Here is a 26,849-nt window from a genome sequence, read left to right on the forward strand (position 1 = left end):
ACAAAAATATCGTTCAAAATATAATTTATTTCATTAAATTACTGTTAAAAATAGTTATCATACTTTATAATATGTTAGGTTTTTATACATTTTTAATAGGCGTGATGACAGGGTAAAAAAATAGTAATTCTAATTAGTCCGGATTTTAGATTGGGAAAAATTATTGGACACATATTTTTTATTTTAACAAAACATTAACTATTTATTTAGATATAACACAACAAAGATTAAGAGTGGAGGCTCGTGACGTCACGGCTATGTATTTTATTTACTTAAAAGTGACGTAAGACAAAATGCAATCGTGTTGTATCTTCGTTGTTATTTGTTTGTGAGAGAAAAGAAAAAATACGTGTCCATTATTTTAGGGTTTTCTAAAAGACGGACTAATTACTTTTTATCATTCACCATGCCTATTTGTTTTTTTTTATATAAAGTGATAAATATAAAAATTGCATGTTTTTTGTACGTCGACAAAACTAAAAAGTGTTCATTATTTGCTTAAAATTAACTTAAAACTAAAATAAAAGTGAACAGTAAAATAATACCGAGAGAAATAAATGCTGTTTGCAAAGTAAGAAGTTATTTTAATTTCAAAATCTTAACTTTCGTGCAGGTTATCAAAAAGCTATTTTAAATAAAAATCAATATTATGCTAAGTAATATTTATGTATTTCTACTTTAGCACCAACATTAAAATTGTGATTTCCATAACGCGTGTCATATTTATTTTGTACTGTAGCTGTTTCCTACGGTTTCAACCATTTCCTGCATCTAGATAAAAAGTATGTCTGTCCTTTATCTTTTTTTACACCATCGTTGTATCTATATTTATTTAAATTGGTGCAGTAGTTTTGTCGTGAAAGCATGATAGACAGAGTTACGTTCGTATTTACTACATTAAGAGTATCTACATACTGCAGACTAAAAAGTCGCACGACAGTTTACCGACGATTAACAAATGTTTTTTATTCAAGATAATCTTGTTTCTATTCAAAAAATTCAGTCAGTATAACATCGACTAAATACGTGATCTTTGTTATGTGCGTACTTCCATTCATTTCCACACTTATTTATGAGCCCAAACAAAGTATCGGCCTACCAAAAGTTTGCAGTGTGTAGCGAGCTCTTAATCGTAAAAGTATGCTAGACAGTATCGTATTTATGTACCTATAGTATTGATAGGAAAGGATGGGACCTTCTGCATATTTAACAAGACTGGACGCACCTACAAATACGGGACAAAAAATCTTTACAAAAATTACTTTGGGGACAAAAATACCTAAAGAAAAACTAGCAAACATTATACGTATGTATGTTCGTGCATAAACCACAAACAGTGTCTAAGTATACGTGTGGTACTAGTACTACTAGTTCATCCTTGTTGAAGTACACTTGTAGGTCAGTGAGTCGGGACACTATCTTCACTGTGTTTCTGATGCGGGAGATCCTGGAAAAAGCAAACGAAAAACCACTTTAATAACATGAAATATCGACTTTATTAATGTACCTAACACCTTCTCCTAAGACTGACAAATGCTGTGTTGAAAACTGCGTCTAAATCGGTTAAGCCAAATGTAAAATAATCCCATACTAACATACATACAGATCAAACTGAGAATTTATTTTTTTGAAGTCGAAAAAAAAATGTCTTGTTTCAGAAATATGTTATTGCAATGAAGCCCAAGTTTACTGGCAAAATATACATCAGTTTTTCTTAAAACAACTGTTTACTTTGTTTTTGAAAATTTAACGTTAAAATTCATAGTTGTTTTAGGAAAAATGGCGTCTACGTTATCGGAGAACTTGGGCCTCAGAAATCTGACAACCAGTCTAACCAAGGGAAATTGGGTTGCCCGGATAACTGGTTTGAGGAGGTCAGATAGGCAGTCGCTCCGTGTTGCACAATGGTACTCAGCTACAACTACTTAGACTGGAGTTCGAGCCCAATGAAGTGGGGAAAAGGCTTAGTAGATTACAAGAAACCTATCAATTTTGACTGGCTGAGGTAATAAAGCTGAAACTCACCAGAAATGATTACCACCGTGACTGGAGTCTACAGTAGGTTTCTGATCTTCCTCTGAAGTTATTAACACGTAGAAACCTCCTGTATATACTTTCACACCGCCTCTTTCTCGAATTACTGCAAACCTGTTGAAAAAATGGTATTTATATTTATAACTAGCTGGTTTTTGCGGTTTCTATGTGTCGGGGGAACTACTTCCCACAGCTGGAACGCACTTAGACTTAGTTATTCAAAACTCCTTCGATTCGATTTAAGAACTATGTTATACTTAGTACCAGCTTACAGTTACCTACTATTCACTTTTTAGTTATTCTTATAATGGTAAAAGTAGTATAGATATTTTGTCTTGTATAAATTTAATTAGATACAGATAAGTTTTTTTTTATGTATGAACATACGGGTCTATTTTCAATCAATCTTGTGTTTGTTTGTAAAACACAAATAAATGTGTTTATATTACACAAAATTTCAAATACACAAAAATTTTATGTTTGACGTTCTACGATCGCTCAAAGGGCAAGTCAAACCCTTCCTCCATTTTCCCATCATGGATCAAATAATAAATAAAACTTGTTACATACTTAGGTCTCTCAGTGCAGTCAGCTAGTACGACGTTCTCGTGGCAGTCGGAAGACATGACGTGCTCTTCCCCACCAAACAACAGGTGCACTAAATTCTCTTGGACGCGACATTCACCTAGAAATAATTGAATAAAATTAACAAAGATAGATAAAGAGAGCCCAGAATACTTTCCAATATTTAATTATAACGCAAGCAGCCTCCAAGTAACGCCTGAAAAAGTAGTTGCATTTTTACAAATAAAAAGGTGAATAAAATGAAACCTTGTAAGAAGGATATATTATGCACTCGAATCCGTGCATTAACACGGTAAATAATCTAAACTTATAGTCAACCATGTACTAAAATTCGGCTATAGTAAGTTCAACTCAGTCGTGCGCGCGGCCTTATGTGTGGGTAACCCTTGTACATATTCAGTGACTTTGTGTGCGTGACAAGAGGTACAGTCGGGTACAATACAGTTATTTAGGGGTTATATACGGGTGTTTAAAGAAAAACAGTTATTACGTAATTTTATGTTTATTTATTTATAATGATTATGAATCGCTACTTGAAAAATCAAATGATGAATTTTCGGATTCGCTACTCTCCAAGGTGAAATTATAAATTCTGACTCCATGTCAATTATTCTTCTTTTTTCTTTTGTACATGTCGACAAGTAGGTATTACCCCACATCCCTTCATCAATTTGACTTAAACGTTCATTTATGAGTGTCATTACTTCCGTCTTATTTTGGTCGACATTGTGCGAAGCAATACATTTTTTTAAAATTCCCCACACATTTTGTTTACATTATTATACTAATTATACCTCAATAATTATACCTATTAATATTTCGAAGTCAAAACCAAAGATAGCCTCCAAAACCCTTTCACACACTTCTTATGTGTTATTGCTGGGAAGAAGAAGTGGCGCAACAAATTCCCCAGCAAATGCTATTTATGGAAGTACTTATATTTGTATCAATGTACGTGTCTTCAAAAAGCTTCACCTGACTCTCGTCAACGGCTGTGAAATTGCCGGAAAAGAAACATATTGTCATAAATGTCATTGACTTACGGTACAACCCAAGAGTCTTCATAATTTGCATATCAGTCCAGCTATCCAGTAGCCAGGCGAAGTTGTCAGATTTGAACTGCATGTCAGCACCTTTGTTCACGCTCACTGATGCCAGGCCGTTACGTTCCTGGAAGTAAAAATGAAGAAAGGAAATAGGTGTGTTTATGAGAGGCAGCACAAATGTAAAAAAAACTGGCCAAGTCCGAGTCGGACTCGGTCGCGCACGAAAGGTTCCGTACTATTATTTATAAAACGTTTTCCCAGCTATGTTGGGGTCGGCTTCCAGATAATCCGTTTCCAGAGAATGATAATACATTCCTACTGTGAATATTTTAAGCATCTACCTGTTGCCGTTATCGATATCAAGCAAACATGAGCAAAAAAAACACGCTTGTTGTATGGGAGCCCCTCAAAATATTTATTTTATTTTCGTTTTCAGTATTCGTTGTTATAGCGGCAATAGAAATACATCATCTGTGAACATTTCAACTCTCTAATTATCATAGTTCATGAATGACGGACAGAGGAGCGAAAACAATAGAGTCCCGTTTACCCTTTGGGTAAGGAACCCTAAAAAGGAAACTAAGTATATGTGTATTCAGGAGAATCAACACAATATTTTTTATTCAGTCTCATTATTTCAAGAATTGTTATTTACTATACATCTATTAACAGGAGTTTCAATGATATTTACATTCCAACAGCTACATACCTATTATTACAAATTAAATCTACATACATATTTACAAAAATAATAAAAAGGGTAATTTATACTATGTGTATCAAAAATAAAGTAATTTAAATAATGATAAATAGTTCCATATTCCATGAAGGTTAGCGTCGAAGAAAATTATTGAAGACCCAATAATATTACTGGCCGTTTTTGCTAAAAATGTTAAGATGCCATTAAGTTTTTCTTTTTAAAGCTTTTTTTTCAATGATTTAATGGCTAAATTGAATTGTTTATTGTTTTGACATGATTCGGCCAGCAACACACGTATTTTGAAAGACCGAGTATTTAAAGAGTATTATTACAGACCCAAAAGTTTCTGATTATTGTCAAGTTATGATAAGCAGCTTGTCTCGACTAGCTGTGGATTACAATAACCTATCGGCTATCCATTGGTTTGCTTATTAGAGATAGAATTTCAATAAACAACAAACAGTCGATTTCTTTTGAAGTAGTCCACGTTGATTCGCTCACACGGGAAGCACACTTAATCATGCAAAATTAAAATCTAAACAGTTTATAACTTCTTCATAAGGTTTTACTAGAAATCATTTCCAACATAGGGAAATGGCAGTTAATTACATCTTTAGCAGTTGCTGCGGATAGTCAGAAGCCATTAAGTCTGACAACCAGTCTTGCCCGGGTAACTGGGTTGAGAAGGCCAGATAGACAGGCGCTCCTTATTTAATTCTTGCCCCAGCAGACGTCATCGCGTTAGCTTCGGCTCTTGCTGAAAATCAGCGCTGAGGTTTTTGTCCTGTACAGGGTCTCAGCATTATGCTGAGCAAGGGCCGTTTCACGTGGGGTGTGACACATATTTTCCACTAGTTTTTTAATTGTAATTCGTCTTTTCTTGTGTCATTTATAACGACTGCTATTCTCTTTTTAATATTATTTTTGTTTATTGATTGTAAGGCTGTGTCACACGCGTGCGTGAATAAACGTATTTTCTTTCTTTCTTTCTTTCTTTCTTTCTCCTTTCAAAACTATGGGCACTCAGCTGCATCCGGTTAGACTGGAAGCCGACACCAACATAGTTGGGTAAAGGCTAGGCAGATGATGAAGACCACTAACCTTGATAACAGCAGTGACATTCAACGGTTCTTTACTGTAACTCCTCAGCAGTTGACCCAAAGCTGTTTGTGTCACGATGTCTGATTCCAGGATACCCATTTCTGATAGCTGCAAGAATATATGATGAAAATAACAGGGATAGTAAGAATATTTTGAGGTTGTTAACCGACTCAAAAAAAGACATTAAAAACTTTTTACAAAGACTATTTACATCCATTATTCATTGGAAACAATTTTTTTAAGAAAAACAAACGTTTATGTTGTCGGTGCACTGGGCCTTCGATTATAAAGTATTAAAAATATACTTTATTCAAACTTTTTTCCAAAAATAAATATATATGACAAGCATTGATTGATGTATCAACAAAAATTTAAACAGATGTTTAGCCTAATGTATATTTAAATTCGAATGAAAAAGTTACTATAGATCTATCACGCTTTCACGCCAAAACTACTGATCTAAATAAAATGAAAGGTAGGCAGATACTCTAGCTAGAGAGGCTACTTTTTATGCAGGTGAGAAAAATTCTACCGGAACATAGCAAAAGATAATTTAAAAATACAAAATAATACTCACATTACTACCAAAAATCTTGACCTCAAAGTACCTCTCTAACTTTCCATACAGATTCTGTGGCACCCCCTTATATTTCAAGGTCAATTCCGAAGCAGGGCCGGACTCGAAACAGTCGCTCTTGTTACCAGAGTAGGTCAAGGTCAGGTGACCTTCGTAAGAGGCTGGGTGAATGGAAATGTCCTGGTCTGAGGCTGCGTGGCTGATGTCTTGTTCTCGGAGGCATATCTGAGGAGAAATATTTGATCTTACTGATTTAATTTTATGTCAATATGTGCTGCAATATACCCATTATATACGATTAATATATGTATAAATCATTGTTGAAAAGTTCTTTTAACCAATTGACAGGAATGTTTTGCTGGGGAGTTTATTGCGCCACTTATTCTTCCCAGCAAAAACACATAGGAAGTGGTGAAGGGCGGTCGTTTTGGGGGCTGTCTTTTGTAAAATGTTGACTTTCAAAAAATACTGTTTCACAGTCAAGTTTGAATCATTTATTCAAACTTGACTGTGAAACAGTATTTTTTTATATTATTAGTATTATTTTGAGTTTGAAAGAGGAAACAGTTTTGTGTTTGCCAAACTCCGCTCTACAGAGACAGTGAAATTTCCCCACAGTCAAAGAATTTTCCAAATCGGTTTAGAAGTTTCGAAGCTCATAATACCCAAATAAAAAAATCCTCCTTATTACATTATTAGTATTAAAGTTTAAAGATTACTTCGATTTACCTTACCAACCTAAACTGTCTCATTTTACATCAAAACATCATAATACATGATACCTACCCATACATTGTCGCCAACCATACACTTTCTGTAAGACATACGGTACATAGCATCTAAATATACACCTGACAGTTACATGGAGTCCCTTTTACACAACCCCATAAGGTGATTCCCATGGGGTTGTGTGGAAACTGACGTGACTACTTCATAGGTGAGGTGATATACATATGTATAGGTATGGGTAAATGGTTTCTATGGTGGTATGTTGTCAAAGGGGAAAGATTTGGACAATTGTGACCAAAAGGCTGGCTATTACCTCGGACAAAGGATTAGCATAGCATCATCATCATCATCATCATCAGCCTATCGCAGTCCACTGCTGGACATAGGCCTCTCCAAGTGCACGCCACTGAGATCGATTTTCGGCTTCTCGCATCCAGCTCCTGCCAGCCGTCTTGCAAGACGCGCCGTCATATATTAGCATAGCGATGGGGACGAATTTTTTTACGCTTTTTGGTTTTCTTTTTTTTATAAGGATATTTTTTATATGAATATGATTGTTGTGTCAATATTTAAGTTCTATCCTCAAAAATATAATAATTGAACATCTGTTTGTTCTGTAAATCTCTAGGTAAATAAGGCGATCTAAATAGCTCCTACATGTGTAACGTAATTTTAAATAAAATCTGCCTAGAGTTTCTCCAACTACATATGGGGGTCGATTTTTATGATATTTAGAACAGTAGATGTTAATTTCACTTCATTTTCATTTAGCACGTTAAGTAAATGGATCCCGCCTGTCAATAGAACATTTTTGGCAGTCGTGACATGTAGTCAGAATTAAGTTAGTAAATCTGTAAGATTGCCATAGTAACTGTGTTGAAGAAGTCAGAAAGACAGTCGCTCCATGTAGCACACTGGTGCTCAGCTGCATCCTTAGTCTCGAAGCTAACCCCAACATACTAGGGAAACGGCTAGGCAGATGATATTAAGATACTTGCCGTCCATTCCTTCCTGGTGACATTATCAGCGCTCGGCTGAAGACCATGGATGGTGAGTTGAAGGTTCGCGTTACCTCCAGTAGTCTCGATCTTGGTGACCGCCTCCATTTCGAAGAATACCTTCCTTGGTTCTTCTCGGCTGGAAGAGAAGTATATTTGTATCAAAATTTATTAAAACAATTTTGGTGCATCCCCCTATTTTATTAGTTTTTCGGTTTTAGTGCAGAGAAATAAAAATCAAACACTTTTTGCTACTAATAAAATACGTTCACGGACACCCTCATTGGTCTAGCTTGCTGATCGATTGCTGGGTCGGGCCGAAATCGCAGTGTGGGTTTTAAGAAACTTTTATACAACCGCCCGTAGTCTGAAAATTGGTGAGTGATACACCTGTGTATCGAAGAGCCCTTGTCGGTCCTGCTTGTGGTCTCTCTCTCTTATCCCTGAGAAGTCCACACTGCCTTGTGTAACCCTTAAAGCGACTTCCGCCGATCCCTGAGTCAAACCCGAGATCCCATGCACAACATTCGTGTTTCGCTAGACCACAGCAGCAGTCCAAAATGACGTTTCAAAAATCTTCTAAATTATTAAGTTCTTACCTGAAATAATTCAACAGCATAGACAGATCAAACTTGGTGGTATCCTCATTGACGTTCATCTTGTTAACCTGGACCTTCAGCCTCAGCACATCGTTCTCCGTCTTCATCAGATGCTGTGGAGGGAGGATGAGGCCGCAGGACCCTGAGGGGGGGGAGGTGAACAGGAGTATGCTGTTTAGGATTATGAGGGATGGCTGGATTGAGGTTAGGAAGCTGAAAAAGATAGATAAGCTATAATATCAGTTACTTGTCGATTTCATCCGCCTCCCGTGGGAACTACTGCTCGTAGCGGGATAAAATATAGCCTATGTTACCCAGGGAAAGTGTAGCTTTCCAACAGTGTTTTCTATCAATTTTTGAAATCGGTTCAGTAGTCTCGGAGCCTTTAGGGTACAAACACATTTAAGCTGAAAGGATTCTGATGAAATTTTTGGCAGTAATATCGCTTATACATCAGTTGCGTTATTGTTTTCCGGCGCCAAAAAATTCCATTCTCAATTTGTTGACCATTCAAAAGAAAAAAGTACTATTTCCCTCAGTAACTTACTCATAATGATTATTTTGTGATGTAAAAAGCTTGTCTAAAACTTCAGCTCCTGTCATTGGGCGCTCGCAGTCGAAGAAAACACTCTTGTTGTCGAGATTCTGAAACAAACATCACTTTTACTCATCATAGCCTATGTTTACAAATTGGTAACCTTGGGCAACAGTCTCAGTTTCTTTCTACATTAACTTAAGTGCAAGTGACACAGTTAGTTAGTGTCAACTAACTTTGTATTTCTTTTTTAGCAAATTGACTTCTCACTCAATCATTCTACTGCACATGTTTTGTTTATAATTTTTTAAACTATTATGAACTTAGTAGCATAGCAGCCACCTTCGGAAAAGATTTGTACAGTCCAAAGTCAGGTCAAAGTAATTTTTTTTTTAATTTCAAATAGGCCTATAAAAGATCTTTCGAAACGTCAACGGTGCCAAAGAGTTGGTCTCATGGAGAAGAACCGACAAGAAACTAAAGGGTAGTATTTAAACGCAAATCAAAAAATATCCTTTTTCTATGCAATAAGATTCCGAATTCACATCAAAATTACTGATTGCACAGCAAAATATTCAACTCAAAATATCACTAAACACACTACAATTTATTTTCGCAGCGTACAGCGATTTTTCCTAAAGCAAAAGCTTTTTCATCAATGCACAGCTAACAATCTTAATGCACATTATACATGTTAACTCTTTTTCTTTCAAATATAGCTTCTATTTTTATATTATTTACAGCAGTTTTTCTGAATAAAACAGCATTTTATTAGTCACAGTCATCTTATTATTTATTAATTACCACATAATGAGTTCAGCAAAAAAATATAAAATTAAATACAAAATTGTGATTTATTGAATTATTAATAAGCGTCCACGCTTCCTTTTTTGCCCAATAGGCACATTTTTAGCTTCTGCCGGTGGCGCCACGTACTTGAGTCGGATCGCAAGTCCGATGATATGCTTGCACATATAGATCAAATGGGGCAGGTGCATTTTTAGTAATTGTCAGTACTTCCTTTTGGCATACATTTCATATTAGTAGTCATTAAAAGGCAGAACTATCATATTTCAGAATGTTTATAGTCAGAATCATCTGTTGGCATAGTTTTGGAATTTTTATTTTCCTGTAAGAAGCATGCAAACAAGCCTGAAGCATGCAAGCAGGCATGCAGCATGTAAGCAGGCATGCAATATGGAAGTAAGCATGCAACATGCAGCAAGCATGGCTTCTGTCACGGCTCCGGCGCTTCGTGGCTCCGGCGGTCCCATGCGAGCTTATCGTCGCAGATGGTTTTCACGCTCACCACCGCAGCTTCGGCTTACTGGCCGGCAGAGCCGGCCAGCCTCAACCGCGTCGGCGAGCGTTAAAACTACCTGCGCCTCAGCTCGCAGGCCGCCTCGCCCCTCCGCGCCTACGCGGTTTTGAATTGCACTCTAGGGGTAGGGCAAACAAGACTACGAGGAGTCGGTTTTGCAGCGATTCGTTTTCGTTACTAGCTCCAATTTTTCAGTTAATTTGTTCCGCTTTTAGAAATAATGCAATGTGACAGGATTTTTTTGTTATAATAATCATTAAATTTGCCGAGCATGGCTTCTTGAAAATTAAGGCAAATATGATGAACAGGTTTTGTTGTACTTACTGATTAATATGCGACTGGGATAGTTATTTTGCTATGAAATATGGAAAATTTGCTGTGCAGTCAGTATTTAATGCTTGTATGTAGTATTTTTGTACAAGAATAAATTTAACTGTATTGCATTATAAGGAAAAAAGTAGTGTCATATTGATGTATAATTTCGAATTATCTGCAGTTTGAGTTTTGTTAAACATTTAGTTTATTTGTAGTGAAGTAAGTTATTTGATGTAAAAAAGAATATAAATGATGAGTATTTATTGATAGGTGATTATTTATTTGATATGCAATTTATAATATCCCGAAACTAAATGGACACTCTTTTTAAAAGAAAATAAAATGAATTACAATAGTTTTCTGTACTTACAGCTAAACTATTATCTCCCGCAGTAACCGTGGAGGTAGACTTCAATGCAGATGTCTCTACAGCAATTTGTGCGCGTGAGTGCATCGCCACGCCCCCTTGTTGAGCTCCAGGGTTTGGCCAGGTCAATCTGTACATAAAACATACATAAGTCATGTTTATTGCATTCCATAATGTAAATTAGGTGGAAAATATAAAATGACATATGCTATGCTATGTTACGCTATACTTTAGGACCTTGTAACTAAGTAACAGCCAAGATCGATTGGTCATAATGTTAAACAACGCTTGGTGAGTGGTCTGTGGATGGGTGGCCATCTTGTCATGTTGAGTTCCTGCGCGTTTCGGGAGGCAACGTAAATTGGTAGGTCCCGGCGGTCTTTTGAACACCTTTGGCAGTCGTTATGGGTAGTCAGAAGCCAGAAATCCGACAACCAGTCTTATCGATATCAGGTAAGCCAAGTAACTGGGTTGATGAGTTCAGATAGGCAGTCGCTCCATGTGACACACTGGTACTCAGCTGCATCTAGCAAGACTGGAAGCGGACCCCAACACACTTGAGAAAAGACCAACGACCATTCCCAATATTCTATCTAGAATTTTGAGGCCTTTACAAGTAACGTCAAACTTCTACCGGCAAAACAAAAGACGGATTCATTATTGGAATCAGCCATAACCAGTTGACGATCATACTTACTCCAACGACTGGTCTGGATTTGAGAAGGAGACGTTGAACTTCATTGGTAGATGAGCTACTAAAGACTGTTGGATCCTTGCTGAGTGTAGTGACTGTACTAGTGGTCCGTCAGTAGATAGAGTGGTTACTGATGTTCCTTGATATCTGGAAGACAGAATTGGAATATAAAAAGTAAGGTTTAGTTTGATAGAAAGAATAGAAGATAAGATTCTATGTATTAATAAGCTGTACCCCACAGTTTTACCCACGTCTCAGTAGTATATACTCCACACAACTGGGGTTTTCCGCTAACAACGGGTCTGTTTCTTTGATTTGTGTAAATTCTTTTAATAGCTTTGGCGTGAGAGCAGACAGGCAGTGACTTTCGAATTTCGAATTTATATTAGTAAGAATTTTAAACAGAGTCAAAACTTCTACATATGTTCTTATGACGACACTTTTTATTTTGTAAACCAGTCTCACCAAAGGTTACGTGAAAACTTAGGATTGGAAGCCATACATGCAGGTCCCTTCTCAAAAAAAAAATAGTATGCACCTCATATCAACTTGTTACTATAATGCTATACAGTTGTGAAAAAAATACCTGATATGCAGATCATTCTTCCACGTCTGATCTTGAGAAGTGGGTGCAGTCAGGTTTCCTCTTATGGAGGTAAAAGACAAAATCGTGGATTGCAATCGAATAGGTGTTCCTGCCAACGAAAAAATACCCTAAAAATAATGTTCATAAGCACTATTTTCGCTTATAATTATGTCTTACCCATCTCGCTGGCTAGATTGACGTCCGTTTGAAAGGGGTAGTACACTATTTGCTGGTTTATATGGCTTCCGAAACGGAGAAAATCTTCTATGTATGCCACTGAAACAAAAAACAGTCTCCTTGTCATCATCATTAATTTAAGAGCCCAGCTCTTGTCGGTGCAGCTCCTTCCATTTACACCTATCTAGCGCCAACTCCTGAACTTCCTTATACGTCACGACCTTCACCTTTTCTTTAATTAACAAGTATTAAATAATAATAGTAATGGCATCATGACGAATTGTCGGGTAGGGACATATTCTACTGCACGAGCATTTGCGCAGACACAAGTGCTCTCACTATTCCTTTACTCTCATAGCGCGATGAGACGGCAATCCGACACTACCGGAGAAAAATCAGGCGCAGGACCGACATTAACGTGCTCTCCGATGCACGGGTGTATCAATCACCAACTTCCAAACTACGGGCTACTTTATGAAAGTTTGTTAAAACCGCGTTATGCGACTTCTAGACCAACAAAGTAGTTGCCCGGCTTTTATAGGTACTTATAATTTAAAAAAAATTATAAGAGAAAATTATTAGATTTTCAAAAGTATAAGCGTGTTAATATAATGTGAGTGTGCTAATAATAATTATATTTGTGCAATCATTTATAAAACGTGTATATACTTACAATCTTCACCGCTGCCACTCTCAAATCGCGACTGGTTCATGTGTGTCGCAAAAACTGTCTTGTCGTGGATCTTGATTACAACGTCTATGTGGACCTGGGCAAAACAGAAACTCATTTTAATGTATGTTTTGTCATGATTCAGACTTAAGTCCACCGATAACATAAACGTAAGTTTTCTTGAAGCAACTGTTTACTATGAATTTCCACGTTCAGGTTTCAAGTTAAACGGTTGTTTTAAGAAAAACTGAAGTAATTTTTTCGGAGAACTTGGAAGAGTGCAAACCTTAGAATAACGACGGCAAATAATTAGAAATTGTTTTTTTTTTCTCTTTCATTCTAAAGAAAATTGTGCAGTGTAAAACACTAGATGTGTCTCGCATTTTCACCCGCATCCTATGGAAACTACTTCCTATAGGTACCCAAATAACATATAGTTAATGCCACCCAGGGATAGTGTAGCTTCTCAACAATGAAAGTACTGATCAAAACGACAAAAATCCTCTAATAAAAATGTAATTAGTTCCTAAAGATCAATGATTTTACTTGATTATCAAAAAAGTTAAGTAAGTTCATACCTTTTCAGGTACTTTAACCCCCCATGCCTTCATCTTCTTGAGGATTTGGATCAGGTCTTCCACCTTCAGACCATTGTCATGATAGTAGTCTAGTTTCTTGAACAGGCTCGTCGCTACTCCTTGCATTACTACGTAAATCTAAAAACAAAGCATTTATTGTATTTTTCACCATCATATCACCATCATATCTTCCTGCCCTGTTCCCATCCATTTGGGGTCGGCGCAACATGTCTTTTTCTTCCATTCCTCTCTGTCAGACGTCATACTTACATCCACCTCTACTGCTTTATGTCCTCTTTCAGGTAATCAATACATTTTGTATACAATTTTGTATAATAATGTTTTTAATATTTTGTATATCAACAGTTCTTCAAACCATACAGACAAAAATTGTGTTGCTGGGGAGTTTGTTTCCCCACTTCTTTTTCGCCGCAAATGTACATAGGAAGTGGTGAAGGCTGGTTATTTTTAGGAACTGTCACATGTTATTTTGACGTCCGAAAAGTGCTGATTTGTAGTCTATTTTGAATAAACGTTTAGGCTTAAGCGCCATTCTTGAGTTATAAAATGTGTAACTCACATGAATTTTTATATATAGTATTTAAGTATATAGTATTTTCGTTTTTAAAGATAGTTTATCTTTTTAAATATAGTGTATTTATCCGCTACTCACATCAGCTTTAAAAGGTCTTCTCCCACCAGTACTAAGCTTAGCTCCCACAAAATTCGGCAGGACACCTTCAGAGTCTCCGACGCTGAAGACTTGCAGTGATGCTGTACTGTCCTCCTCCTGGGCGCTGATGATGTAGTTGTTGGTAGCCCAGTAGAGAGGGTCTGGGTTCGATACCTGGTTGACCACGAAGGGAACGTAGAATGAGCTAGAAGGAGAATTTTTTTTTAATATTGTCAAGGTTGATTTGTAAAATATTAGAAAAAAAATTCGAATGTTTTTTTAAAAATCGTATAAAATTTCGTTAATAATTGCGAGATATAAATATATACACGATCAAAAAATATTTTTATTTAATTTTTTCCGATAAAAGTGGTCACGTGGAGCACATTTACCTATAATTATTATGTGTCTACTCTTTATTTCTCACATAATTAACTTCAAAACAATAAATGAAATGTTTTTATCCTGTTTTTATTTCATTAAAATTCAACCTGAAGAAATTCCAAAAAGTATTTGGTGTTTTGAAATATGATTCAAGAATTTGCAAAGTTATGTCACTCAGATCTAGCTTATATCGTCCTCCAATGTAACACATATTTAATTTGAACAAAGTCTCACTAAAACTATTAAAGACAAACCGGTAAAGTCTAAGTTTTACTCGCGCATGAAAGATTCCGTACCATTATCTATAGGTATATAACAAGCAAAAAAATCACGTTAGTTGTACGAGCTCCCTTAAATATTTATCTAGCTTACAGTATTTGTTATTACAGCGGCAACATAAATACATCATCTGTGAAAATTTCAAGTCTCTAACTATCACGGTTCATGAGATACAGCTTGATAACAGACGGGCAGCGAAGTCTTAGTAATATTGTCCTGTTTTACCCTTTAGTTACGGAACCCTAAAGAACAATATTACATTCGTCACAGTGTTCCAGAGTCTTGAAATGAGTTTTTCTTGCAACTCATAAAAACTTATGTAAGGTACACGACCGATGAATTCGTTTATAAGTCTCTCATATATACAACATATTGTTTTCTAAGCTATGTGTAAGAAAATCTTCTGTTTATAGTGAGCTAATTTTTCAGCACGTTCAAAAAAAGAAACTCTTCAATATAATATGTATGTAGTTGAAAAAGTTTAAAATACAATCGACTTAAAAAATCACTGAAAGGCAAAAGTCTAGAAGTCAGTTTCGAAATAAACATAACTGCATCCCTTCAAATATTTTATTTTTTTTCTTTTCAGTGCCTTTTGAAGTAGGTTTTAGATACTGAAAATCTTCTACTCAGTCTGAAAAATACTACACTGAAACCCTCATCAAAATCAGTGATCAACACCAAAGGCCATTTAGACGCGCACAAACATACATACATACAGATCAATCCGAGAAAATCCTTTTTTAACTTACTGAATAATATTAATAAGTCGATTAAAAAATTGTATATTTAAGTTTAAAATACTCACGTAACTTTATACCCAGAAAAATGCTTATTAGCCTCCAAATTCTTCATGGTAGCAAACCAGAACCGTTTCAGCTGACTGTTATTACAACTTCGAATATAATTGTGAACGAACATAAAGTCCGATTCTCGAACATTCGATGAGCTTAGAAAAGTGTGGAGCGCTATAATTCTAAGCTGTATGCTTTCTGTCTCGTTGGTTATTATTGGTATTGTTGTTTCTAGTATCTGAAAAAAAATATATGGTTAGAAGCATCTTTTTTGAGGTATCACACTGGTCAAAAAGGTGCTGAGGGAGTGTCAGACTCTTACTGACTAAAAACCGTCGTGTTCCGTCGTAGGCCTTTTATGTACCAGCGCCGCGGTAACTAGCGCGAACAATCCCGCAGCCCCGGCGTTAAACAGGTGCTGAGTTCAACTTTTAACTCCGATTACCAAAACAAGAGATTTCTTACTCACGTTTTTATCGGCGCCTTTGTTTTGGCCTTGTTCGAATTTAAAATAGTCAAACACCGCTCTGAACATGTCAGAAATGTGAAAAAAAAAAAAACAAAAAACTCTGAAAACTACTGTTATCAACTAACAGTCTCATGATATCTTGTAACTGGTTTCAAAAAGTGATTGGAGGTTTTCAAAAAGTATTGTTTTTTTTTACTAAGAGTTGCTACCTAATTGCTACCGTCCTAGCAATCTAAACTGGGACCCACGAACTTGTTTTCTGACTTTTAATATCTAAGATTGAATATCACACATTTTTCTTGCTTGTTACACCCTCAGCGGGAGGGTTCATCTTATGATTTACTCCAAAAAACGACATGACATTACGATACCGTATAAGGATCCTCAGTCTTCGGGCTCCCAGCTAGAGCAGCCCAGAGTCTCTCATGCTTGTCTCTCGTAGTGTCAGCGTGAATGATCCTCGTGTAAGACTCGGCTGAGTATCCAATGTTGCACAGACCTTGCAGCCAAATCATGCGGTCTAGGTATTGGGGGCAATCTGAAAAGGGGGTTTTTGAGTAAGGAATTTTATCAATAGTGACCTATTTATTATACAGCTGTCTATAGTGATGTAATAAATAAATAAATAATGTCGGGACACCTTTTCACACACGGTCGGTTAGCCCCATGGTAAGTTATTAATTAACTTGTGTTATGTGTGCTAACACAACTGATAAACTACATATAGCTACACATATACATATTTATAAACACATATTGTAACACCCAGACCACGACCAACAAGCATGCTCATCACACAAATGTCGACCGAACCGGGAATCGAACCCGGGACCTCAGATTCGGCAGTCCGGCTTGGTGACCATTGCGCCACAGAGGTCGTCGCAGTGTAGGTAATAGCCAGTCTTTTGGTCACTATTAGCGTCAACCAGCCGCCTAGATAGATCTTTTTAAATAAGGTGTGGGCATTCGGACCCAACGACCCGAGATCTTCAACGCCAAACGATTCGAAAATACAAATCCTAGAAGCTCCGAAACTCTTGAACAGATTTTTTACTATTCCCGAGGGACATAGGTTATATTTTGTCTATGTATGAGCAGAAGTTCCCCAGGGACATGAGTGAAACCGCGTGAAATGTGACGTTTTCCTTAGGGTTTTCGAAGGCACGTAAACCTAGTGGGTAACATGACGAGTTCCTCCGCGTTTCAGAAGGCAAATTCAACTGGTGGGTCCCGGCTGCCATTTGGACATCTTTGGCAGTCGGTACGGGTAAAGGTCTGACAACCAGTCTTGCCAATGGGTTGCCCGGGTAACTAGCTTACGGTGGTCAGATAGGTCGCTCCTTGTATAAATCTGATACTCAGCTGCATCCGTTTAGACTGGAAGCCGACCCCAACATAGTAGGGAAAAAGCTAAGTATATGATACTGAAGTATTACAACGTTTACCACAATAAATAAAACAATTCAATTATTTTGGAAATTAAATAAAATTGAATGTAAGCCTGTGGAAATTTACAAAGAAGCCTCGAAACGTTTGAAAAACAAACAATAAGGCGTTCTGACCTTGAATTGTTTATTGAATGTTTTGACCTTTGTAATAACTTCCGCGAGAACCGAAATGTGAAGTTATTGTGTACAGTGCTTAGAGCATTGAACCAGCTGGATACGCCATGAACAGACATCTCTATGCGATAAAAATCTGCCAATTTAAGCGCGGGGCTGCAAGGTGACAAGTAATGATAGCTCACTCACATGCAGTTTCGATTCGATCGATACCGGAAATATGACAAAACTCGGGTTTTCAGGAGAGCAATAACAAGTTTTCTTTTTTTTTGTACTAATTAGAAAGAGCGGCGCCTTCTAACACAGGCATTATCTGCTTAAAAGGAGGCGCCATTACAAACAAACTGTATCAATTTATGGTTATGAAATAAATTTATTTATTTATTTTTTAATATCTATATGTCATGTTCTTACGTTTCGCAGGCTCACTATGAAATTAACAAAAACTAGCTGAGTAAGTATTTCACGCGGTTTCGTAGCCTTCTATCAGAAAGAATTGTTCTAATTGCTTCAATAGTTTCAGAGCCCTTACAACCAAAAAAATTGTGTTTTCTCTTTACTGTTTTATCAATTATTACTAGCTGTTTTAAGCCGTTTAGCATAGACGAGCATAAACTTGACACAAACATATGTAATTATGCTTTTATATAGCGTGTCCAATAGGTTAAAGCATCTAAGATACAACGCGAAATCTTTATCGCTTTTATGGCCCTGTAGTAAGTTTTTATTAGGGAAAAGAGTATTTTCTACCGGTGAGGGCTCGTGTCAAAACTATTAATAGCTATTTTTTTGTTGATAGTTTACAAAGTTGTAATTTTCTTATTTACAGGCTCCTAGTTTAATTTTTTATAAGTTTGGTCGCAGCGTGCGTTTGTCTGTCTTTTGCGTCGTAGTTCCTAAACTCATGAAATGAGTATATGTATATGTTTTTTTTATAGCTGGTTTGCCAACAATCATTCAAAGGCAAGGCTTTTATTGGTTAGTACACAGATAGTCAAAAGCCAGGGGAAGGAAATAAGCAGTTTTTTATCCAGGTAACAAAATAGTACTCCCAAAACTTTAGTGTTTTGAAAGTACTATTTTTCCGTACTATGTGTATCTACCATCGTACCACAAAACTTTTAAACGTCCGTTGAACACTTGTCTAAAATGTGACAGACGTTGAAATAAGGTCCGTTTTGCAGGCACACTTTTTTTAGACAAGTGTTCAACATATGTTTAAGTTTTTGTAGTAAGGCTGATAGCAGCTAAAATAACCAAAAATCCACTTACCACTATACATCCTAAAATACTTGACAACGATATTATCAAAATAATCCTGCTTAACTTGCGAAGTCTCCATGGTCTTATGAAGCAGTGTAGCGAAGCTCAGGATCCCAGCGTGACGGATGTCAGGTGGAAAGTCCAGGCCAAGCTTGGAGAGGACTTCCATCTCTTCGAGGAGTGCCTGGTGGGGAGCTGCTACGTTGAAGGGCAGCTTCCTGATGAGAGAGAGGAGGGCGGCGTCTTCAACTTTTTCCTGGGAGGTAAAAAATTATAGATTTCAATGATACAAGAATTGATAGAACAATTTTCAGTTAAAGAACGTAGGTCTAGGACCTAGTTTCTTTTAGGACCTAGATTATGTACAAAGGCGAGCTTAACCTAGAGCCTAGGTTTTGTTATATCATAATCTTTCTGTATTGTATGTGTAATTAAACATATTTGTGTAGTGCAATAAAGAAAAATAAATAATACTTAGTGAAAAATAAATAAATAATGAGTGATACTATACAAACGAGTATAGGACAAACAATTACCATACAAACAAATATCGGTCAATCTTATCACTAATTAAACTTAATGATAATGAGTTGTATTCCCGTGGTTTCACCCATGTTCCGCGGGAACTACTGCCCGTATCATGATAAAATATATGCCTATGTTACTCGGAAAGAGTGTAGCTTTCCAACAGTGAAAGAATTTTTCAAATCGGTTCTGTAGTTTCGCGTCAAATTCGAGTCAAACACACAAACATGCATACAGACAAACAAATAAATTAAGTTTGTTTGTATGAACGCGCTTGTCTCAGGAAGTACTGGTCCGATTTTTTTTTTAAGTGTTAGATAGTCCATTTATCGAGGAAGGCTATAGGATACTTTTCATCCGGGTTCGTGCAGTTCCCACGGCATGCGGGTGAAACCGCTGGCAGAAGCTAGTTTCATATAAAATCGAGATGCGTTGTTATAACTATATAGTTGTTTTACCGTGGTTTCACCCACGTCCTGCGGGATTTACCAGGATAAAATATAGCCTATGTTACTGGGGAAGAGTGTAGCTTTCCAACAGTAAAAGAATTTTTCAAATCGGTACAGCAGTTACGGAGCCTTTAGGGTACAAAGGGTATGGGGTACCTGTAGGGTTTTTTTTTACCTATTATACTTATTAGTACATACCTTCTCCTCCAAGACCAGGTACTTGATGAACCTCACACTAGCGTCACTCCTGGCGTGTGGTAGCACTTCTATGAATATGTTCCGAGCTGTCTCCAGCTCATAGCTCGTGCCTAGGACCAGGTCGTCGAATAGACGTATCAGAGTCTCGTAGTTTAGTCTTGATATTGTGCTGTAAATAAGGAAAAAAATGGGTTACATTTTTTGTACCTAGTGCGTGAAGAACTAACCTCTCAAGTAATAATTATTAGTAATTAATAATAATTTATAATTTATTGGTATATTATATGTATATATGTATGTATGTATGTATTAATTGTTATTTGTATTAATATTGTTGTATTTAATTAGTATTTAGTGTTTTATTCATCATTAAGTTTACGTTTTATTTTCTAATGCACCTACCATGTTTTTCTCTGCATCACCCTAAGGTTGACTGGAAAGAATGTCTATGGCATTAAGTCCGCCTATATAATATTTTTGTTGCATAAAGTTTAAATAAATAAATAAGTATGAGGGTGCGGGTTCGATTCCAGGTCAGGCAAGAACCAATGCAACTTTTCTAAGTTTGTATGTACTTTCTAAGTATATCTTAGACACCAATGACTGTGTTTTGGAAAGCTCGTTAAACTATAGGTCCCGGCTGTCATTGAACATCCTTGGCAGTCGCTACGGGTCAGAAATTAGAAGCCAGTAAGTCTTACACTAGTCTTACCAAGGGATATTAGGTTGCCCAGGTAACTAGGTTGAAGAGGTCAGATAGGCAGTCGCTCCTTGTAAAACATTGGTACTCAGCCGCATTCGCTTAGACTGGAAGCCGACCCCAACATAGTTGGAAAAACGGCTCGGGAGATGATGACTTGATATTGAAAATAACGGACAGGTTCCATAGAAGGCGTGTAATAGCGGAGCTAGTAAAGTTCCTCGTCTTCCGAACACCCGCATGTTGTCGCGCTACTTTCTTAGAAGATTTTGCGTTATGACATCTCCGCTAGTCATTTCAAAATCAAAATCAAAACTCATTTATTCAAACTTGGCTGCAAAACAGCACTTTTCGAACGCCCACCCTTCTCCACTTCCTATGTGTTTTTGCTGGGAAGAAGAAGTGGCACAACAAACTCCCCAGCAACACATGTCTGTCTGTAGGTTAAGAGAACCTTTCAACAAAGTACAGTGACTATATTGCAGTATGCAATACGCAATATTGTCATAAAATAAAATATTTTTTTCATAAAATAAATTTCATTTCTCCTTGCTCCCTAGCTTACACATACAAAGACAATGTGCATGTATATTTACACACACGAGTATCGAGTATATCACCTGTACTTGTAAAATATTAATGAACTTACTTCAAAAGATCGATGAAATCCAAGCTATGTATAAGCGATGCATTCCTCACTATGTTATCGGCGTCGATACCTTTTCTCGCTATTTTTAAAAGTATCTGAAATTAATTTACTTGTTTTAATCGGGCTTCAGACATAAAATAAAATCTTTAAGTATAATAACTATAAATGAAAAAGTACCTCTGTCTGTCTGTTTGTCTGTTATCGCTAGCACTGTCATGCTGAAACTACTGAACCAATTTGAGTAGCTGGGTTAAGGAGGTCAGATAGGCAGTCGCTCCATATGCCACACTAGTACTAAGCTGCATCCAGTTAGGCTGGACGGCGATTTACACGCAGTTGAGAAAAGGCTAGGAAGATGACTAACTTAAGTATCCATTGATTTGCGTTGCCAATAAATAAAACATACTCTTATCCAAAACAACAGATAGATAGGCAATAGAAATCTGCAGTTGCTGCAGGTGCTTGGCATTTTACCAACTAAGTTGGAGTCAGTAAGTCATCTTCCTAGCCTTTTTCCCAGTCAAACAGTCAGTCAAGTGAGTAAGTATCATAAGATTAATATCTTAGGCTCAAAAGCTGTATTATTAAAAAGTCTACTTACCTCATAAGTACTATTCTTCAAGTAACCCTGAGTAAGGTTTCTGATACCATTAGAAGGATCTCGAAAGTCACTGGCTACATACTGTATGGTAGTCTGACAAAGGTTCATCTTCTCCACGCTTGGGGCTGGCTTGTCGTGATCGTAGGAAAGGGATAAGCTGAAAAAATATAGATTATTTTGCGTTATATTATGCGTGTTTTACTTTTCCTAAGTTTGTATGTACTTTCTAAATATATCTTGGACATCATTACTGTTTCGGAGGACACGTTAAACACCTCGGGACATACTCCCGACTGTCATTTGAAAATATGTGGCCGTCAATGCGGGTAGTCAGAAGCCAGAAAATCTGACAACCAGTCTTACCATAGGTAACCCATACCTAGGTTGTGGAGGTCAGATAGGCATTTGCTCTGTGTAAAGCACTGATACTCAGCAGCAGCCGGTTAGACTGGAAGTCGACCCCAACTTAGCTGGAAAAAGGCTCGTGAGATGATGACCTAAATGAAATGTTTCTTTCTTTTTTCTTAAAGAGACAGGTACTTACTCAGTATTCACAGCTAGTATATGATCGTGGGTCTTATACTGGTAACTGCCTCGTAATTCTATTGATATCAGCCCTTTGTGGTCATCTAGCTCGTATGTTCTCTCGGCTGATGATACTGAATCTATCTGGAAAAGATATAATAGATGATATGAAAGCTTTCGAGTTATGGCTTCTGAAACGAGTTTAAAACTCGGTGGCTGATCTCCCTAAGAAACAGCACATGTGCGCAGGGCATTTACATACAAGTATTTTTGCAGACACAGGTGCACTCTCTATTCATTCAATCCCATAGCGCGATGTACGGTAGTCCGACGCTCCGGAGAGAGATCAGGCGCAGGACCAAAATTTACATGCTCTCCAATCACCAACTATCATACTACTGGACTGTTTTATGTTTAAAACCCTCAAAGCAAAATTGCCCAAGCTCAGGAATCAAACCCGAGAGTCCATACAAAATAGTCGCACTAGAATAGATACTAGTAGCAACTCTAATAGATAAATGAGGCAGTTAGATACTAGTAGCATGGTGGAAGGTAAATAAATGATATGTTGCCCTTTCCTATAGACTTTTTTCACCATGAAAAAATTTACAATCCTAAAATCACACTGTTAACACTATCAGATTTTATCACGCTTATACATTCTATTTTGCTATGTTCTGGTTATCCTTACCACAGCAATGCCATTATAAGCCGAAGACCAGGGCACTGAAGCCCAGCTGTTCCGACTCCTGGCGGTCGGCACCTTGAGGCTCGTGTACTTCTTGATCAGGTTCCCCTTGGACAGGTAGATCATGGCGCAGATGTCGTCGAGGCATGGCTGGGGATAATGAAGAGTATAATTTGTTAGACTAACTTTTAATAGTTAAAGGATTTAAACAATATATATTTTTGTACCTATAGGTATGGTGTATGTTTGTGTAAGATATGGTTTGTATATTAGTGTAATATCTAGTACTATGTATGTATATAGAAATGTAGTGTATGTAAATGGTATTGTGTATGTATATGGTGGGTATTTTAGGAGCTTACGCGGCTAATACCTGGCTGTATTACATTATGGCTAGTCTTATTATGGCAGGGAAAATATTCCGGTAGTTTCAGCTGCATTCCATCTGGTTCATCCATCAGTTATGAGCCAGATAACTACCGGCCGATTAAAATTTTGGAGTATTTTTTTACATTTTGCACTTTAGGTTAATTTTTGTGGGTGATTAAGTGGTACTACCTGCTCCGTTGATCATGGTTATGCTGAGGGTGTGAGTGTGAGTGGCTACACCGGCTACACTTTCACATCCAAAAATCATTATACCAGCAATATGGATTTAATTCTCTCTTCATCTCACAACTCTTTAAAACTTCTTTCTTACCTCATTAACAGAATAAGTGCCACTATTCTTAGTGAGCTGAAAGTTGATAGATATGGCTCTCTTCAGGTTCACCGACCAGGCAGGCTCCCGGCCCACGTAGATAGACTGAATGTAGCCGTTATCCTGGAATTTAATATGGCTAATTTAATATGAATACTAAGTCGTGGTGACCTAGTGGGTAAAGAACCAACCTTTTCCACCGATTAAAGGTCAGGCAAGTACCAATGCAACTTTTCTAAGTTTGTATGTATTTTCTAAGCGTATCCAGGTCACCAATGAGTGTATTTCTGAAGGCGCATTTAACATCCCGACTGTCATTGAACATCTTTGGCAGTCGTTACGGGTAGTCAGAAGCCAGTAAGTCTGACTACCAGTCTAACCAAAGGGGTGTCGGGTAGCCCGGGTAACTGGCTTGACTAGGTCAGATAGGCAGTCACTCCATGTGGCACACTGATACTCATCAGCATTCCGTTAGGCTAGAAGACGACCCCAACGTAGTTTAGAAAATGCTAGAGAGATGATAATTATATACAAAGTATACCTGATACTCCAGTTCCCATGGTTCTCTCAAGTGTTTGTCATCAGATGTCTCCAAATCACGAACAGCATCGTTATTGATACAGCAAACTGTTTTCTGGAAACACAAAAATTGTATCTATGTACCTATGTCTTATTCATACAGATAACATTATACATATGTACTTTCTCCAGATTTTAATCTTCATACAAAATCCTTACTAATGATATAAATGCGAAAGTATGTATCTTCGTCTATCTGTGTTTCAACGACAAAACTACTAAACCGATTTAAAAATGAAATTTTTTATGGTTTACCTGCAGTCGTGTTAATAAAAGTACCTACATTGTATACGTCCTATGTCATCTGTGTACCCATCTAAACTAATTTAGTAATTTTGGCTTGAAAGTCAGATAGATAGACATAGTCAATTCCAAATTTATTGTGACTATGTACGGATTTGTTACTCCTAACATAGTCCAAAATTATTATTTTATCAAATAAATTAATTTTCTTTCATACCTTCTTTATTAATTTGAAATATTAACTTATTTTACTTACCTCAAGATCACTCAAACTCAATCGAGCCTTAGTAAAGTTATCATACACTTGTATATGCAAGTTTCCTTCCAACTGCCAATAGGTGGCGCTTTTCCGAGGATTCCAAGTTCCAGTGGAAACGTTACTTTTTAAAACAAATATGTATTCTCTATGCTCTTGTGGAAAAAGGAGTCTTAGACCGGTGGTTAAACTTTTTGCTGTTGTTATTGTCGCTGGAAAATAAAAAAATATATAAATATAGGCTGAAAAACAACACTTTTTTTAACGTCAAATAATAATAATGGCGTCTAAGGCCGATTTCGGCCACGGCGGCTGTTCTCATATAAGGAGATCAGCCAGCTGCGCAGGACATATTATAGTGCACGAGCATTTGCGCAGACACAGGTGCACTCACTATTTCATCACTCTCATAGTCCTCAATCACCAAGTTACAGACTCTGAAATGCTTTGTGAAAATCTATAAACCTACAAAGCGATTTCGGCCCGACCCGCGTCAAATAACTTGGCGTTTAGACTATGTTGAAGATAATACTTATATCTTCAGAACAAATATGAAAGGAGTCAAATAAGTTAAAAAATGTAAAGTTTTCTGTTGTGACAAACAGCTGTTTGCTAAAAGTAGCAAATTAGAAATCAATTGTGAATACTTACCAATCAAAACAAACAATATTCTGAAATCCATTATTCTTATTTCTGAAAATAAAATAAAACAATTAAACACGGGTCGATCGATCATAAGATTAAGCCTCTGCTTGGCGCAGTCAATTGATGGGTGACAATTTTTGACAGCGAGTTTCACCGTATTTCGGGAGGCACGTTGAACAAAACAGCCGGGGATGATTGTCCCTTGAACATATATCAGATAGACAGACGCTTCATGTGACATGCTGGTACTCAGCTGCATGGAGTGGAAGCCGACCCCTACATAGTTGAGAAAAGGCTAGGCAGATATTATCTTTAACAATATGAATCTTTGGTAAAGTTTTAATCAAATTCGTTTAATTTCTGCATCAAACACAACATTGTAATGTAACACATCTTTTTATCTGGGTGTTTACATCCCAACATAAATTGGAAGATAATTCAAAAAGAACTCCTAAGTACCAACATTTCTAAACAATTTATACCAAATTCTATCAAAATCCATTCAACTGTTTTAACTTCAACAAAAGCGTCACAGACAAACAGTACCTCCAACAATTATTTTGAGGATTTTCAATATTTATGAGCATTTTATTAAATAACTACTCAAAAATACCCAAAAAGTGACCTTAAAAATACTATTATAGTTCAAAACACGGTCACCGACCTCAAATTCCATGATTTTACAGGGCGACGCCTAAATCCAAAATCATCTCGAAACATTACATTAAAAGTTATTAAATAATAATTAAAATACACTATAAACTTACGTTAATAACACTTTCATATAATACTCTCACTGCTTATTACTATTATTAATAGTAAATGTTATTATTAACGGCAATAATAATTGATATTATTATTTTGTTCTGCGGTGTAGCATGGTTGAGGATTGGTGGTCGACTGTATGATTTTTGTGTGGGTGAAAAATGGTGTAAGTTGAGAAATTAAGATTTGTAGAATTCATTTTTTTTTGTACATACATTTTACGCTCATTAAAGCGGGTTTTATTATTCTACCATCCTATAAATTTATACTGATAATACAAAGTTCCAGAG

The 26,849-nt window shown here is 36.8% G+C and overlaps 1 protein-coding gene across 1 annotated transcript; it reads right to left on the bottom strand.

The window, feature by feature from the left end:
* Window positions 1-1,275: 1,275 nt before the first annotated feature.
* Window positions 1,276-26,703, bottom strand: Cv-d (crossveinless d). The gene is made up of 29 exons (XM_064042875.1): window positions 26,562-26,703; window positions 25,801-25,842; window positions 25,150-25,361; window positions 24,613-24,705; window positions 24,072-24,194; window positions 23,375-23,521; window positions 22,703-22,827; window positions 22,159-22,315; window positions 21,558-21,652; window positions 20,209-20,377; window positions 19,046-19,292; window positions 16,583-16,749; window positions 15,757-15,980; window positions 14,286-14,490; window positions 13,613-13,750; window positions 13,038-13,131; window positions 12,365-12,463; window positions 12,188-12,296; window positions 11,605-11,748; window positions 10,911-11,037; window positions 8,917-9,014; window positions 8,370-8,582; window positions 7,771-7,909; window positions 6,044-6,268; window positions 5,467-5,574; window positions 3,663-3,789; window positions 2,605-2,719; window positions 2,026-2,148; window positions 1,276-1,447 (listed from the first exon to the last, which is right to left on the bottom strand). Exons 2-29 carry the CDS (start codon window positions 25,829-25,831, stop codon window positions 1,291-1,293), a joined length of 4,011 nt encoding a protein of 1,336 aa, XP_063898945.1. The 5' UTR covers window positions 25,832-25,842; window positions 26,562-26,703; the 3' UTR covers window positions 1,276-1,290.
* Between the last annotated feature and the right edge of the window lie 146 nt (window positions 26,704-26,849).

This window comes from Helicoverpa armigera, chromosome 30 (genome assembly GCF_030705265.1).
Source record: "Helicoverpa armigera isolate CAAS_96S chromosome 30, ASM3070526v1, whole genome shotgun sequence".
Taxonomy (NCBI): Eukaryota; Metazoa; Arthropoda; class Insecta; order Lepidoptera; family Noctuidae; genus Helicoverpa; species Helicoverpa armigera.

Bases quoted from the DNA above. Each gene is read 5' to 3' on its own strand.
- Cv-d (XM_064042875.1), bottom strand. From the start codon at position 25,831: ATGGATTTCAGAATATTGTTTGTTTTGATTG. The intron at 19,293-20,208 runs GTATGTACTAAT...TTTACCTCCCAG, and splicing joins ACCTGGTCTTGGAGGAGAAG to GAAAAAGTTGAAGACGCCGC. The intron at 3,790-5,466 runs GTTAGTGGTCTT...TTTTACTTCCAG, and splicing joins ATGTCACTGCTGTTATCAAG to GAACGTAACGGCCTGGCATC.